The 17,199-nt window shown below is 43.8% G+C and overlaps 1 protein-coding gene across 5 annotated transcripts in view; it reads left to right on the forward strand.

Moving 5' to 3' along the window:
• ARHGAP6 (Rho GTPase activating protein 6) overlaps window positions 1-17,199 on the forward strand; it is a 197,411-nt gene that overhangs the window by 78,078 nt on the left and 102,134 nt on the right. The window contains exon 1 of one of the 5 annotated variants that reach the window (XM_081858671.1): window positions 7,860-8,179. The exons of the other annotated variants lie outside the window; for them this stretch is intronic. Coding sequence (XP_081714797.1) covers window positions 8,090-8,179 — 90 coding nt within the window. The 5' untranslated portion in view covers window positions 7,860-8,089. Of the gene's footprint in view, window positions 1-7,859; window positions 8,180-17,199 lie in introns of those variants that run through there. 5 annotated transcript variants of the gene reach the window in all.

Genomic DNA, 17,199 nt, shown 5'->3' on the forward strand with positions numbered 1-17,199 from the left:
ATGTAAGCTTCATTTAATTTTTCTTTTAAAGGCACAGCTCTCAGGATTCAGTCTGGCAATCTATCTGTGTTCTGGCTTTGCTTGAGTACTCAAATTATTATTCCCAAAACTTTCCCTTGAGATTCTTATTCAGAGGAAGAGGGCAGGGGAAGCGAAGGAATCAAAGCCAGTGGGAGCTAGATTCCTGCTCATACTTATCTGTGGCCAGTGTGCCAAGATTTTTAACTCTTCGCAGTTTATATTTAGTTCTATAAGTTCATTTGCCAACAGTGATGACTGTAGTCAAAAAGTCATGTTTTCCCATTGTATTCAGTAAAATAGTTTCTTTGAACATTAGCTCACTGAAGTAACTTTGACACAATTCAATTTAACTACTTTTCATTGCAACCCCTATGCATGTGTGTCTACTGAAAAGCAAGTCCCATTCAATTCAACTGGACTTTCTCCCAGGGAAGTAGGTACTAGTTCAGACACTAGTTCAGACACCAGGGCTGGCCTATTTGGGCACCTGGGGTGAAGCACAAAACGCGAAGATCTACATTGGGAACAAGGGTGGGAGGAGACCAACAGCACTTCCTATTCACCAAGAGGCTGCTGTGGCGGTGGCTGGGTGGAAGCTGCTGAGGATACGACAGATCCATCAGCCTTCAAGGAGCATGTTGCAGCTATTGCTGCCACTGCAGCAGCAGCACCATCATTGGGCAATGCATTTCTTGGAGGCCAGATCTGCTGCCCTTTGGATTCCTGTTGCCTGAGGTGATCTCCTCACCTTGCCTCATGGGTGGGCCAGCCCTGCTAAACACCAGACCATAGATGCTTTAGTGATTTGACATCTCTGCTCTCAGGATATGCTTGCTTAATGTACCCTTGCATAAGCCTTCCATGACCATTGTGTCAGCCATCACTTTATTTTAAAATGTTTATTTTCATAACATTTTAAATTCGCCCTTTTATCAAATCAGATTTCAGGATGGTATACAACAAATATAAACCACGAAACAATAGAACACCATCATCATAAATGGCTGAGAAAATAAAAATATTTCAACACCTGGCATAGATGGACTAGTGAAATAAATGCCAGCCATGCTTCCTTAGGGAGGGCATTCTAAAGCTGGGCTGCCATGACTGAAAAGGTCATCTCCTTTGTTATTACGTAACACACTTCTGATAAGGAAGGCACATGGGACCAGGGACTTGGCAAAGAGGCTAGCATGGACTGAGGAGTTTCCTCAACAGTTTGGGTCCAAAGCTGTTTAATTAGGGTTCTAAAGTTAAGTATCATCAGCATCTTGAGTTGGACCCAAAAGCAAATGTGTAACCAATGCAGTTTTCTTAAAATGGCAGTTATACAAATGAATCTGACAATACCAGTTAAAAATTACCATATTTTTCGCTCTATAGGATGCACTTTTTCCCCTCCAAAAATTAAGGGGAAATGTGTGTGTATCCTATGGAGCGAATGCAGGCTGCGCGGCTAAGCCCAAAGCCAGAACAGGGAGACGGAGAGCTGCGTAGCGCTCCGTCTCGCTGTTCTAGCTTGCGGACGGCTGCGCAAAGCCTCCGCAGGGCAGCGGGGTGCCTTCATCCCACTGCCCTTCGGAGGCTACAAAGTCTGTCCCCGCAGCCAGAACAGCGAGACAGAGTGCTGCGGAGTGCTCCATCTCGCTGTTCTAGCTTGGGGATCCCTGAAGCCTTTGGAGCGCAGCGGGACCTCGCGCTGCACTCCGAAGGCTCCAGGGATCTTTGAGGCTGGCGGTGGGGGAAAGCAGCGCTTCCCCCCACTGCCAGCCCCACAAGCTCGGGGGGCAGCGGCAAGGCTGCACAGCCTTTGCACTGTTCCCCAACCTGCTCTTTGGGGCTGGCGGTGGGGGAAAGCAGCGCTTCCCCCTGCCAGCCCCAAAGAGCAGGTTGAAAGGAACCTGAAGCCTCCGGAGCCCGGTGGGAACTCCCACCGAGCTCCAGAAGCTTCGGGTTGCCCTCACTGAAGCCTGGAGAGCGAGAGGGGTCAGTGCGCACCAACCCCTCTCGCTCTCCAGGCTTCCAAGGTAGCCACCGTAAGCCTCCAGAGCGCAGCGGGAACTCACGCTTTGGGTGAATGCACCTTGAATGCACCTTGTTTTAGAGGGGGAGAACAAGAATTTTTTTTTTCCTGTTTCCCCCCTCCTATGGTCCGGTGCGTCCTATAGAGCGAAAAATACGGTAAATTCTGGGAGCTGAATTCCGCATGATTTGGCACTTCTGTGGTCTCCTCAAGAGCAGCCTCACACAAAAAGCATTACAGTAATCCAGCTGGGAAGATACCAGAAAATGAATGGCTGTGGCTAGACTATCCTTGTCCAGGAGGAGCTGCTTCTGGCAAAGCAGCCCAAGTGCCCACTTGCATTCCTTCTTCACTATTGACACATCTGCCTCTCTTCTTACTCCTTTCAACCAAAATTCATGGGTTACTTGCAACCGTTAGGAACTGTTCTGGATGTCTTCTACGTGCGGCCTGCAGCTCAGAAGGATTAGCATGTTATTCTCCATTCAGAGTGTAGCTGCAAGCTATATTTGTACAATACTTTTCTTCTTGGGAAATTGGTTTTGTTTATACATTCCTTTAGTGGAAGCAGCTTTTGTTATTTTACAAATGGAAGGATCATGGCTGAGTGGGAAAATAGCCGAACTGGTTTTTATATATTTCAAAATGGTTACCATTTGTTACTTACATTAGAACATTAAGTTTTCAAAGGGCGCAACAACATTTTTGTGTATTTGTCATCCAAATAATGTGAAGGGACCCACCATTATTTCCATTTAGCAGATGGGGAACTGAGGCCGATGTCAGACATCAACTTGCTTAGGGCAACACTGTGTGCCCTGCATCCTCGGTATAAATTTATCACCTATCTGAAATTACCTCAGCGTCTCATGCAAATAAGGCCATTTGACCCTCTCAAAAGCTGAACAATTTAAAAGTTAAGTTTGGAATGCCTAGATTCTATTGCATCATGCCCCACCTTGCATTACATTTCATTTCTTGACTGTGACAATGTGTTCATGTCTTTCTGTTTATATTAAAGGCAATGTCCAATGTTAGTCACATTCAGAGTTGATCATATGCCACTGATAAATACCAAAACAACAAAAGCTAATGTAAAAGGTATGTTAGGAGTCTTCTTCCTTCTTCTTTGGTGATCACTCGTAGCCGAGTAAAGTTGTCTTCCATAAGCATGGTCTTAACAGTGAGTCCATAAGTGACTGTGGAGGCCAGTTCTGGATCCGCATGTCCTTCCACAGTGGGGACATAGGTTTCTGGGTGGGAGTTGATCATGGTGAGGGTTTGCCAAGCATGCCTTCCTCTTAGCACGTTTCTCCCTTTCTTCCTGAGTTTGAGCATCTTCAACGCCCATGACACCTTTGGTAAAGGCTGTTCTCCAATTGGAGTGCTTGCAGGCCAGTGTTTCCCAGTTGTCGGTGTTTATACTACATTTTTTTAGTTTTGCCTTGAGAAAGACTTTAAACCTCTTTTGTTGACCACCAGCATTACGCTTTTCATTTTTAAGTTCAGAATAGAGTAGTTGCTTTGGAAGATGATAATCAGGCACAACATGACCAGTCCAATGAATGTAAATGGTGAATTAGGAGTGGTACTCTATTCCCCATGCATAGGGCAAGTACTACCTGGTTTTTCCACAGTTCTGTAGTAGCTGAATTCATATTGTCATCTTAAGTTAGCAGCAATGATCACATGCCTAGAAGTAAACCCCGCTGAGTACAGTGGGGCTTAAAAAGGTAAAGGTAAAGGGACCCCTGACCATTAGGTCCAGTCGTGGCCGACTCTGGGGTTGTGGCGCTCATCTCGCTTTATTGGCCTAGGGAGCTGGCGTATAGCTTCCGGGTCATGTGGCCAGCATGACTAAGCCACTTCTGGCGAACCAGAGCAGCACACAGAAATGCTGTTTTCCTTCCCGCCGGAGCCGTACCTATTTATCTACGTGCACTTCGACGTGCTTTCGAACTGCTAGGTTGGCAGGAGCAGGGACCAAGCAACGGGAGCTCACCCCGTCGCATGGATTTGAACCGCCAACCTTCTGATTGGCAAGTCCTAGGCTCTGTGGTTTAATCCACAGCGCCACCTGCATCCCATTACAGCGGGGCTTACTTCTAAGTAAATATTAATCGAATTGTGGAATGAATCACATTTAAATGTATTTATGTACAGTAGACATGTTCTTGTATCAGTTTCTCTCTTTTTTTAAAAAAAGGTTGTTTGATTCTTACTTCTTTTTAGTGAAGAAACATGTCTTTTTAGATAGTTTGCAGGTTTGGCCTCTTTGGGGTAGTCTATATATATTGTATAGTGCTTAATAGGATTGTAAAACACTATGATAGTGCAGTACAATACCATACAATACAATCTAATTTAGCATGATATTGTAATTGCATAAGTTAGAGAAAAATTGAAAAGAATATGTAATTCTTTCTTTCATACTTGAAGGTGGTTTTAAAGTTAATGCTATTTTTAAAAAATAGTACAGTAACATCTTATAGCATAGTCCAGACTTAGAAACATCTAGCTGCTTTGATAATTAGTCATATTACCACTCAGAACAGAAACCAGTAGGTGGGTTTTACAATGGTCCTCTGCCAGAATTATTGTCTTAAGACAGCATGAATATAGTCAGAACTGAGGCAGAAGAATTCATTATGCTGGCAATTGCAGTTTTCTTCTTTTTAGAAGCTGTAGTTTCTAATACTTAAGTATCATTTTCTAATTATTTCATTTTCTAATGATTTCTCACAAACCAGTGTATTAGAATCATACAGAGCACAGTTTAATAAGCCTGGCTCGGTTGTTAACTAACTGCAGAATGATGGGTGGGAAAGGTGAAACATTATTCATTTGCTGATATATTTCAAATTCTATTTGGGGACTAGTTTTGTTAGTTAGAGCCCAGGATGTCTAAGAATAAATCAGAAGCAGGAAATTGTCATTATTGAATATAAACACTAAATCCAGTAGGTCAGAAAATGTTCCAGATGAAAGCATCATTTCCCAATAAAAGCGAACATTTGTTCCAAACAGATTTTGAAAACCTTCCACAGAAAAATACAAGTCAAACCTTAGTTCTGATGCTTCAAAAATTTGCAGGCCTGGATTTTAGAAGGAATGATTGTGCATGATGTAGAGGGAGGTTTTTCTACATCTCTTAAGACTAGAACTCAGGGAGCAGGGCATTCAGTGAAGCTGAATGTTGCAAAATTCCAGACAAAGAAAAACTTATTTGCACAGCACATAATTGCACTATGCAGTTTGTTCCCATACAATATAGTGATGACCATCAATTTGGATGGCTTTAAAAGGGGACTAGACAACTTATTGTAGGAGACTAGCACTGTGTTCTACCTCCACTTTCAGAGGCAATTGAATACCAGTTGTTTGGTGTATCACAAATGGTCAGAATGGTAGTGCATGGATGCACTGTTCCTATGTGATGACTTTTCTTCTTCTATACAGACTTTTTTCTATATAGCTGTGGCACTTTCTCTTTATGGGAGTTATAGTTAAATGGAGCTTCCACGAGCAGGAGCACTATACACCTAAATACTAAGCACTGGGGAGGAGGTGCTAGATTGGAGAAACTGTTTGCTTGTTTGTCTGTTTCTTAAAATTTATATGCCACTTGATTGTTGTTGCTGTGTTTAAAAAAACAACAACTTGTAAAAGCAGTTTACAAAAAATAAAACAGAAAAATAAGGGGGGGGGGCAATACAACCATTACTGTCACATTCATTGCCTGCTTGGCAACAGCAGGCTAGCCACAGTTGGGAATAGGTTGCTGCGCTTCATGGGCCTTCTGCCCAGATTCTGTGCTAGTCTTGATTTTGGAACTTCATACCAAGCTATTTTATTGATTCCATTTGCAGACTGCATGTCAGTTCATAGCACATCACGAAAACAATAAAATACTCATCAATTGTTACTTGACCGGTTTCACAAATTAAAAGCCAAAGGTTTAAAATTCCCAGTAATGATACTGCAGCAGATGTCCAAACAATGGATCCAGCCCAACACAGGAGCATGTCCCAACAGCCTGGGTGCATACGTGTGTTCTAAGTTCACGACAAAAACTCAACACAGTTGGTGATCATTGTACCTCCAGGGTAGTAGTCTCCAGCCTTTACAGACCAGGCCCCTACCTTTAACCCAAACATGTATTTTAGGACCCGTTTCTTATTCATTTTTGCCTTCTATTTGTCTGGCAGTAGTGCTGCTGCTTTTGTGACCTACCTTAAACCAGACTGTGGCCCAGTAGGAGCTCCTGACCCACCAGTTGAAGACCAACGATCTAGGGCAGGGCTTCCCAAACTTATGTCACCAGCTGTTTTTGGACTACAACCCCTATCATCCCTAGTTAGACCTCAAGGTTTGGCACAGGAGATAGCAGGAGACTATCATGCTAGCCGTACCTTCAAGTACTTGGGCCCTAAGCTGCTGCTCTATATCTGGAAATACATGTTGGATTAAGGTCTGCTCTGCCTGCCCATTCATAATAGTTGGCTTGCCATTCATGTTAGTTGGCTTGCCTTCTCTCGATGATTTCTGACACCTTTGTATGTCTGTTTTGTATGTTCAGTTCACTAGTGAAGGCAAGACAAAGAAAACGGGCACCTCTTAGCTTAGTAGACAGAGCTGGTGTGTAGACTGCCCCTTCATTGGCTTCCATTTTGAATGGAACCCAGGGCCTAAGCTTTTGTCTCTTTTTCTAGCCTGGGCCCTTCTCCAGGGCTCTGGTGCTTTACCCAGGCACAAAGGGCTTTCTTGACCACCTCTCTCTTCTGGGGCAAAGCTATAGTTAGAATAATAGAACTGTGGAGTTGGGAGGGACCACGAGGGTCATCTTGTTCAACACCCTGCAATGCAGGAAACTTTTTGACCCTTGTGGGCTCAAACTCACAGCCCTGAGATTAAGTTGTTGGAAAGTTTCGGCTGTCAAAGACGCAAAGTTGTACCCATTCACAGCACCTTTGCATAGCTGTCAACCTTTCCCTTTTTTAAAGGGAAATTCCCTTATTCCGAATAGGATTCCTCGCAAGAAAAGGGAAAAGTTGACAGCTATGCACCCTTGGAGACATTGAGTTTGTCTGTGTTAACTATGGTCAAGTGTGGAAAGGACTCGTAGGCCTCAGTGGTAGCATTCTGAAGAGGCAAAGTATATTGCTAGGTGGCAGGGGTGCCAACCTGAATCAAACATATTTTTTTGGGTGGGGGGAAGGTAAGCCCCACCCTGCATAATCGATAACAAAATGTGTGCATACACAACTTTCAAATGGCAATTCAACTTTGGGGACCATCAATTTGGGGAGCTGCCCCCTAAAATATTTGAAGGGACCTCACTCCCTAGGAGTCAGCTCCTGCTCTAGGTGGGCAAGTTGTGTTCAACAGGGCAAGATCTCTGAAACAAAAATAGCACTGTGACAGGAGCCCATCAGGAGTAGGGGTGTGTGTGTGTTTTCTTTCTTTGGGGTGCATGCGGCAGCACCCATGGTGGGCCTGCAAGTGGGAAGGAGGGCAGGGGCAGTTGGGTGCCACCAGTGAGAGGGCTCTGTCGTCGTTTTAGAAGACAGACACGGCATATTCGTCGTATACAGAGAGGCATCCTCTTTGCCTTCTGGGTGGAGCCGCTGCCTCCGCCTTGTCAACGACGGCGGCTCTTCCCTTTGCTGAGCAGAGGGGGGTTTACGAGCGCCCCCCTCTCCTCCCCGCCCTCTTTTCTCCTCTCTCCCAACTCCACTGGTCCCAGCCAAGCGCCGCTAGGAGGGCGGGATGCCGCGGCCCCGCCCCGAGGAGGCGGCAACCTCGCCTGCCGCGGCTCTGGCTTAATCCCCGCCGTGGATCCGCGGGGCTGAAGCGGCAGCGGGGAAAGTAGTTTTGCGAGGGTGATGCTGCGCCGCTGGCTTCCGCGGGCGGCGGAGGAGCGGCTGCCGCCTCTGGGACGCCTTGAGCGTGTGTGAGAGGGACGGAGGGAGTGACTGTGAGACAGGCAGACACACACCACCCACACGCGAGCCAAGCGGGGCGAGGGAGAGTCCCCAGCCAGCCATGCTGCAGCGCCGGGGCGACCTGGGGGGCTCCCCTCCGGCCTTGGCGGGGGGCCCCGTGTTGAACGTGAAGCCCTGCCTCTACTACGCGGTGAGTGCCTTCGCCTTTCTCGACGGGCTGCCGGGAGCGGGAGAAGGGGGCGAGGCGCCTGGCCAGCTCCCCTCGGAGAAGCCGCGCTTCTGAGCTGCTCCGGGTGTGGAGCGGGGGGTGTACGTGTGCACACGCAAAGACACGGGAACGGTGCAGCTTGGAAGAAGCGCGGAGTTTAAGTTGTGCCGCGGTCCCCCCCCCCCGCCCCTCCGACGTGGTTCCTGCGCCCGTGTCAAGGGGGGCTCCTCTGCTCCGCGCGCTCACCTGCAAGTTGGCGAGAGCGGGCATGGCGCGGAGAGCTTGTCCCTCGTCCCCCGTGTAACATGCATGCTTAGCATGGCTTCTGGGTGGGTCGTCCAGAGTGGAGTCATCCTGCTGCCTTTCGTTGTAGGAACTGTGAAAGATCCCAGCTCCGGGTATTGGTGGTTGGGTAAGGCTTTTGGAGACCGGGAAAAAAGTCCAAGCCAAACACCCCGCACATGCCTAATGGCTCTACATTTTGCAAGCCTACTATTTTTATTATTATTTATTTTGAGGGGGCGTGGGTGGGGTTCCTGTACTTGTTGCTAGCCCTTTTTCCCACCCCGCCGGTCGCTGGGATTGAATTTGGCACCATAGCATATGCTCCTCTGCTGAACTTCAGTTCCTTCCCTGCACCACCGCATGCATCTCAAGTGCTGATGGTATAAAACTGTGGTGGTTGACCAGATCTCCTGCCACATGATTCCCTATTTGAGGCAACTTTATTCTGGAAGAGGTTGTCAAATAGTTGGAGGTGAAGATGGGCTATGTGTGTATGGGGTGTGTGTGTAATTGCTGCACCTGGTGCTTGCAAAAATAAGAGTGTCCATTGCCACTGTGCTGTGTCTCAGGAGGACCCCTTGGGCACCCAACCCCTGGCCAGGTGCTGCAGAAGCCCGTGGGAGGTTTGGGCCCCTTGGCTGGGTGCATGCTCTCTGCCTTGCATATCAACACCTTGTTCTGCTCAGACAAGGTCCGGTGGTGCAGGACAGCTGTTGCTTGCATGCCAAGGCAATTGGATAAGTGAGTAGTGCTTGGTTCAGAAGAACAAGTGCTACTGTCTACAGTTGCTTACCTGTCCTCTTGTTCTGGGCGATGAAACTGTGAGGACCGGATCTTGCTCAGGGCAAGAGTGCGGGTAAGAAACTCAGCAAGAAGAGGTGGCAGCTGCTCTATCTGGGCACCAGCAAGCCTCTCTAGAGAGAGCTTACAAGCCAAGAGGAGGCAGCAGCTGCACATTGCAAAAGCAGCCACTGCTGCCTGCCTCCCCCCTTTCCGTAGGATTTGGTGAGGGTTGGGGGCCTAGTGATGCTGCCCAGAGAGAGAAGCCTCTGTCCACTCACTTGCTTCCTTTCTCTGGTAGGCAGATTAGGAAGGATTTCACTCACTGCTCAATATGAAGGTGTAGATAAGAGAGGGAGAGGTTAGAGGTAGTTGCTGTCTTGATTCACCTGAATGACAGTGCTGTTCCATGGCATGTATTGGGGGACAGAGCCAGCAAAAAGAGCTCTGTAGGCAGTGCAGATGTTCCAATCCACCCCACCACCACCCTGCCCCATGCAGAGAGAGAAACTGAGGCAGCTGACCACCTCCATCCCCTTCCTCTCTTTTGGAAGAGTTGAGCTGTCTGGAAGGTGAGGAAAACGCCCCCACTTAAGGCAAGCAGCTTGCCCTTTCAGTGCAGTGATCCCACTGTTGCTTGGCTGAAATTGTGTCATTTAGTTTGTTTGGCCTATAATTTTATTTCATTCAATAGTTGTTGGGTTTTTTTGGTTTTTAAAAGAAGTATAGAGGAATAATTCCTGCTGGAATAATGCTCACTTACATGTCTGGAGCTGGAGCTGTGTAAAGCTAAAGTGGTTGATTTTGGATGTTCTTTGTAGAAAAAGAGCTACTATATCTCAAAGTTTGAGATGTCCCAAGTGCTGTGTGTAATGAACTTGTGATCTAGTGAATGATATTGCCCTTAATCTTGGTTCAAAACCCTGTCTAACATGGATTCATGGGGCAAAGTGGAGCCTTTTTCCTGTGAGTTTTCTTGTTCAAAAATGAAATTATGGTGGTCTGCTTCAGAAAAAAACAGATGGCTGATCATTTCACACATTGAAACTGCTATAAAATATTGCAAACACATAATATAGCATATGCTAAAAATAATCTAGATGAAGGATCTAGAGTATTGTAGTTGTATGATGAAACACATGGCAGTATTTAAAATATTAAACGCTTCAACCTTTCAGTGCTTCCAATGCAGTACAGTAACAGTTTAATTGAATCCTGACTGGTAAAACTAAGACATTGCTACATAACATTTCAAGGATGACATTTCAAGCACAGAGTTACACAGGGATTTTGTTCTTTTCTCATCTCACTGCATTGGAAGAAGAATCACTTGTACTTGAAAGTATTGTAAGAAAGGGTCTCCTTTTCTGTTCTTAAGCTTCTTATGTGATAAGATTGCATTGTATTCATGTCTTAAAGTTGAAAAGTTGAGAAACTGCTTCCTTTTTTGCTACCCTACATAGCAGTTGTAGCTGAGGTTTTTTAAAAGGCTTGACTCCCTTATCTCTGCGCAGTTTGTTCCTTGTAGCCATGTGTAAATATTAAAGCAGTTTTAAAGCATGTAAGACATGCTGTTGCTATTTCTGCTGGTGTAATTGTGCAAAATGTCACTTGAAGAAAAACTTCTGCTTTTTAAAACCAGTATTGGAATTCAGCTGTTAGGTGGATATTTAATTTGACCTCTAAGTGGAAGACAGATGTTGTAACTTCGTGAACTGCTCCAGCAGTACTTGAGCTTGTGGTTTCTTGTCTTCATGCTGCTCTTGTAGACAGATTCTGATGTAATGTTTCTCCAGCCATAAAATTAATATTGGGATAAGTACAGACGTAAGACATTACTCTAGAATATACAATCCACTTGGCTATTGCATTTCAGAGAAACATTTCCCTTTTACATGTATTGCTCAACAGGTTTTCTTATGTGGGGAATTTGTTAAGCCTGAATAAACCCATAGTTAACCCGTTAAAAGTTTAGTGACATGCAGCTTTGGTAACAGGAAGGTAAAGAAAACTTGTCAGTTCTACACATTGTTCATTCTTGTGATATTCTTTAGACCTGGTCTCTGATATGTTTAGTTACCTTTTAAGTTGTGCACCAAGTTACATTATTGATGAGTCCAAATCATGCAAATATATGCACTTACTGTAGATTTCAGAGAGGCATAGTTTAGTATACAGAATTCTGTCTTGGACACCACACTTAAAGTACACCCTATTTCTTGTTAAAGTTAGGAATCAAAATGTAAGGAATATATTCTTAATAAATGAAAATCACAGTGGAATAGGTATGCCTAGCTCTATGTTGGCTTGTGACCAACATGTTTATTTTGTAGAAGGTATAGTTCAGTACTTCTAAAAATGTGAAATGCTGTATTGAAATCCACTTAATTTAGGGTTGCTGCTATGATCCTCTTTGCCAGTTAATGTTTTGTCACTTGTTTCTTTATTTTGTTTATAAAGAGTGTTTTCATTCCCATTGAGCAAACTAGCACCGTTTTCTTAAATAAACGGCACGTTTACATGTCTGTTCTGATGTGGCAATTATATCAATGTGTTAAACATGTTCCTTGGGAAGTCTTATCCTTTCTTGCAGGATGATTTTGTTTCTGAAGCATGTATTGCAACAGTGTTCCAAAATATTAAGTAGTTAAATTCCTCCCCCCCCCCAAATAAAAGGAAATGTGCAGAGGAAATGTCAGTTACAAACTTGTGGATGAGTATGTCTTGTGGTTGAGTGAGAAACTATGTAGATGTTCTCATGAGATTAACTTGTTAGGTTGACTTTATGTAGTTTGACAACTATCAAGATCAAATGTGTTAAGTTTTCTAAGGAGTGCTCTGTGCATTAGATATCCAGCATATCAATTTAAGTCATGATGGCGAAAGGCTGGTCTTACTGGTCATTGCTTGATCATATATTCATTTAGAGTAGTGAATTTAATGGCTTCAGTAGGAATGCTTTCTCTAAAATATAAAAGCCAAAGTAGATGTTGCATAGACGAGTTGTGAGATTTCCACTTAAAACCAGGGAATCCCGAGGAACAGTGCTATTGGGGGAGGGGACCAATAGCAGGCAGCCTGTTAACTTTTGCACTGCAGGACTAACAGCAGGTAGGGGAAAGAAAATGAACAGAATAATGTCCCTGAATGTATTTACTTTTGAAAAGTATATAAGGGAAACTTGATGCGATGGAAAGAACCTATTTGAAAGTGCATGGTTATTTCTGAATATGAATGCCATAGGAAGGATAAGAAAGGGCATATTGTTTAAAAGATATGTGTTTAATGTGCATAAAATGCCATGTTTACGTGTATTATGTACGAAACTTGCAAAATGCCTGTTTTTGCAGAGAACTGCAGCAAGTGCAAAAAGCTGCTTTTGCAGTTAAAGCTGCAATAAGAGGGTGGAATCTTTGTTTTAGCTTTGTTTGTGTTAATTGATGACTCATCCCTGCAAGACTGGGTCTGGGTCTCACAAGCTGCCAGCACAGGTGCTTTCTCTCTATTACAGCAAAGAGGGCACAGAATCCAGAAAGCAGGACAAACTCCTCCACGGAATCACTATGAGTGATGATACCAGACCCCAAGAATAACTTAGTACTGGAGATGTACTATCATCCCTCTGATGTCAAGATGGAAAATGAAATCAAATAGGTATCTAAGAGTGCAAGTGTGCTAGCAATGGCTTACTTCAGCTACCCTCACATAGACTAGGTAAATGCATGTTCGAGTTGTGACAAAGCTGTTAAATTTTTAGATCCCCTAAACGACTTTTGGTCATCAAAGTTACTGGAGGCCAAGAGGATTCCAGCATGGTCAATGAATGAAGTTCAGTATTGGAGGCAAGAAGATGTCCTTCAGAAAATTCTTGGCATCTGTCCTCACTGTGTAAAATACAGTATAGGGCAGATCTCCATACCTGAACATCAGTTAGTCTCTGTGAGAACAGGTTGCCAAACTAAATGGACTAAATGGATCAGCAAGGCCTCCTTATGTTCTTAAATTGCCCCACAACAAAACTATTTCTTGATCAGGTTATGTTGTATTTTACGCACAACAAATCTTTTCAAACAATAAAGCCTTTCTAGTAAACATGGTGGCTTGTGTTCAGTGGTCTTAAGGAAGTGTTGGTGCCTAAAATTCCATTGGGGAGATGTTCTGCCTGTTCTATGCTACTTGGTCTTTAGAAAAAGAACATTAACTGTATTGCTCTTCAGAACTTTTATCAGCAGTGTGCAGCGGAAAGGATTTCCTGCATTTATTTGTGTGCTAAATGCAGTGCTGCTAATACAAGCATTTAGACCTCAGCGGTTCCCATATTTCATGGGTGGGTACAAATAAATAAATGAGGAAAGATTTTTTTTTCCTTTTTTGACAGCTAATGTTCTGACTTCTGAGGTAGTAGATGTATATAAAAGACTTGAAGACTTAAAGCTGCTGTTACAAATAACTGAGTGTTCCCTTCTGTGATTCTAGCAAGACTTACTTCACATTTTGGTGCCATTGCATTGAATATTTTCCAGTTAGTGGTAGCTATAATGTTGTGGCAGCGGGAGCCAGTATTTCTCTAGGAACTACTTTTTGCCCTTTTTTGTTCTCTTTAAGTAGCATAAATCTTGGGTTTTGTACTGTCAGATATATTGATTAACTTTATTCAGTGAAAAGTAGGTTAACAGCGCCCTGCTGTGATAATTCATTTTCCAGACTAGATTTGAATGAACAAATAGGACAATAAATGGGCTCGCTTATGTCAAACACTGCTAAGATCAGAAATATTTCTGTGTTGCAACACGGTAAGATTTCTTACCTTGACTATGCTTTCAAATGTGAGGTTGTTTTTTGTTTAAAAAAACCTAACTTCTACACAAATATTTTTCCCCCTCTGATCAGGAAAACAACTGTTTCAAACCAGCTGTTGGCATTTGGGAGCCTATTTGCAAAAAGGATGGAACAAATATAGGGAATGTTTTTTAATAGAGGCCGTAGTTGTCTTCGGTGTTAAATGTTGGAAATCAATCAGCTTAGTAGTGCTGTTTTAACCTGTGAAGTGAGAAAACGGGAGAACAATTTTTATAGCTTTTCATTGCTAATTGGTTTTGAGCACAGTAGATTCTAGACATACACTTGAAGAAGAAGAGTTTGGATTTGATATCATGCTTTATCACTACCCTAAGGAATCTCAAAGTGGCTAACATTCTCCTTTCCCTTCCTCCCCCACAACAAACACTCTGTGAGGTGAGTGGGGCTGAGAGACTTCAGAGAAGTGTGACTGGCCCAAGGTTACCCAGCAGCTGCATGTGGAGGAGTGGAGACGCGAACCCGGTTCCCCAGATTACGAGTCTACCACTCTTAACCACTACACCACACTGTCAGTCTTGCATGCTTGGTGTGGTTTCTTAGTGCTGAAACACCACATGAGAAAGATAAACAATGTCTCCATTTTCTAATGCAGTGAAAAGCCAAATATATGCCAACCATGAGGTGTGTGCCCTGTATGTGGTGTGAACATACTCAGAGAACTGAAGTACAAAAATGAGCACTTAACTGTGCATATACCAGAGGTATTCTATGTCTAGTCATTGCACATTTGACTTGTAGCTGGTGTGCTATTTGAGTAGGATCTTAAAATTGTTCTTAAACGTGTTGCGTTTGCAAGTACTCTCTGATAATGACACTGGAAAATACCATAATGACTTGAGTATTCCATCATTATTCAAGCTCAATTTACTTTAAGCTAATCTTATTGTAAGCCATGCCTGCAGGAAAGCAGCATGACTAATCTCTTCCATGTATTGAATTCCAATTTTTCTCATAGATAGGGCCTCTTAGTGTGCTATGCCTCTATGAAGCAAAAAGCTCAATTAATGTGTGGACAAGAAATTCAGCTACTGCATCAAGGAAATATGTAATGAGCAGGAGAGCCACAACTATTTTGCATGCTGTCTGAATAGTAATTGGAATGTCTTTGTGGTCATAGCAGATATCAAACTGCAGTCAGATGTGTGAATTTTTGTTTTGCATTGCAAGGTGTATAAACAGGGGTCAGCAAACTTTTTCAGCAGGGGGCCGGTCCACTGTCCCTCAGACCTTGTGTGGGGGCCGGACTATGCAGTATTTTGTAGAAGAAGAAAAAAGATGCACGTGCCCCGGTGGCTGATTACTTGTGTCTTGCGAGTGGCAGGGGCTGGCGGTGGGGGTGGGACGATGAGCGGCACGTGAAAGGGCTCCGTAAAGGGGCTGCTTAAAATGGCGGCCGCTTGAGTGCTGCTGCTGCTGGCACTAACAAAGTCCAGCCCCCTTCCTCCTCTAGGCAGGGCGGGAAGAAGCCAGGAGGAGGGAGAGGGAAAGAACGTGCGTGCTGCTGACCCCCGCAGTGATCCCCGGACCGTCCACGGGCCAGATCCAGAAGACAATTGGGCCTGATCCAGCCCAAGGACCTTTGTTTGCTGACCCATAGTATAACTTCAGACATGAGCAATTTGAATCTAAGGTTATATATGTATAAACTTTGAAAGCATGAGAGTTCAACTGTGCCTTGTATTGGTACTGTACTTCTTTTCACATGACTTTGGAGAGCAGCGGCATGACCAAATGAATATGTTTCATTCTGGAACTGTTTGTATTGTACTATTGGTCAAAAGGTTCTTGTATTGACCTAAAATTTGGTACTTATGCATTTACAGTTTCTGTAAGTATTCCCCACAGGTACTGTGGGGTAATATTGAGGTAATAGCTCCTCTGAACTGGACTGTGGAAATTTAAACAACACTTCTGCGTGCAGCATTCAGTGGAAATAGTATCGTATTGTTTGGGCCACTAGAAACCAAATGGCTAGTTTTTGCTCAGCTGAGGAGTAAACTGAAGTAAGGCTGTGGCATTAGCAAACTACCCACCAAACCAATACATGGAATAAACCCCCCACCCCGCAAAAATGGTTAATGAACTCCCACACTAGCAATAACCAGGGATGTATGGTGGATTTTTTTTCTTACTGTATAGTTTTTTTGCAGTAAATGTAATTTGGCAATAAGCATGCATCTTAGAAAATATGAGCGAAGCAGATAGATGGAGATGAAGTTGCGCAAGAGGACCACATTTACTACTCTAGCTGCAGCGGCATGCTGTCTCTTGTAAGTGGCATGTGGGGTCAGAGAAATACTTGGCACATCTGACCCCTTTCAAGATTGCCGGGACACACACTTAATCTGTGCAGACAGTAGCTGGCAGGAAAATATTGTCAGTGTTTGTGAGAGATGCACGATGAACTGTTTGAATCTCAGGATTTTTACACTGTTTCAACCTCACTTTGAGCTCTGTTAGATACCTTTTCTAAGCTTCCCAACAGCTAGAAACACACTTTCCACCTTTATTTTGGCAAGTAATGTATGAAAGCATGTCCATTTGTGTGCACATTTTGAACACAACTGGCCTTTCTAACGAACAGAAGAGTGCTGCAGAAACTAGCATCCCGGTTTAGCCAGTTCATGAAGGTTTTTTTTTAGGCAGAAGCTATGTAGCCTTAAAAGGAGTTGTTTAAATTTTGTGTGTGTGTGTGTGTGTGTGTGTGTGTGTGTACGCGCAAGGAATATGTCAAGCTTGTAAAAAGCAAGCAAACCTTCACTACTTTTATAAAGTTAACATATTTTCTTCTTTCATATTAATAAAGGAAGAGCCTGCGTTGCAACTTTTACAAATTGAATATAGTATGGAAACGCTTTTGTTCTGTTTGCATTATTTGGTTTTTCGGGGGAAAGGGTAGATATGTGAGAGGAAAGAGATTATTCTATCCCTACAACCTTGACATAACCATCACAGAATCACAAATGTAAACAATACCTTTTAAGGCTATATCAGAAGTGCAACTAATTGCTGAGGCTATAGGTGCTGTATAAATCACTGAATGAAATGATCCTTGAAAGACTAAAAAGAATGAACAG

Source organism: Podarcis erhardii, assembly GCF_964252035.2.
Source record: "Podarcis erhardii genome assembly, chromosome: 4".
Lineage (NCBI taxonomy): Eukaryota > Metazoa > Chordata > Lepidosauria > Squamata > Lacertidae > Podarcis > Podarcis erhardii.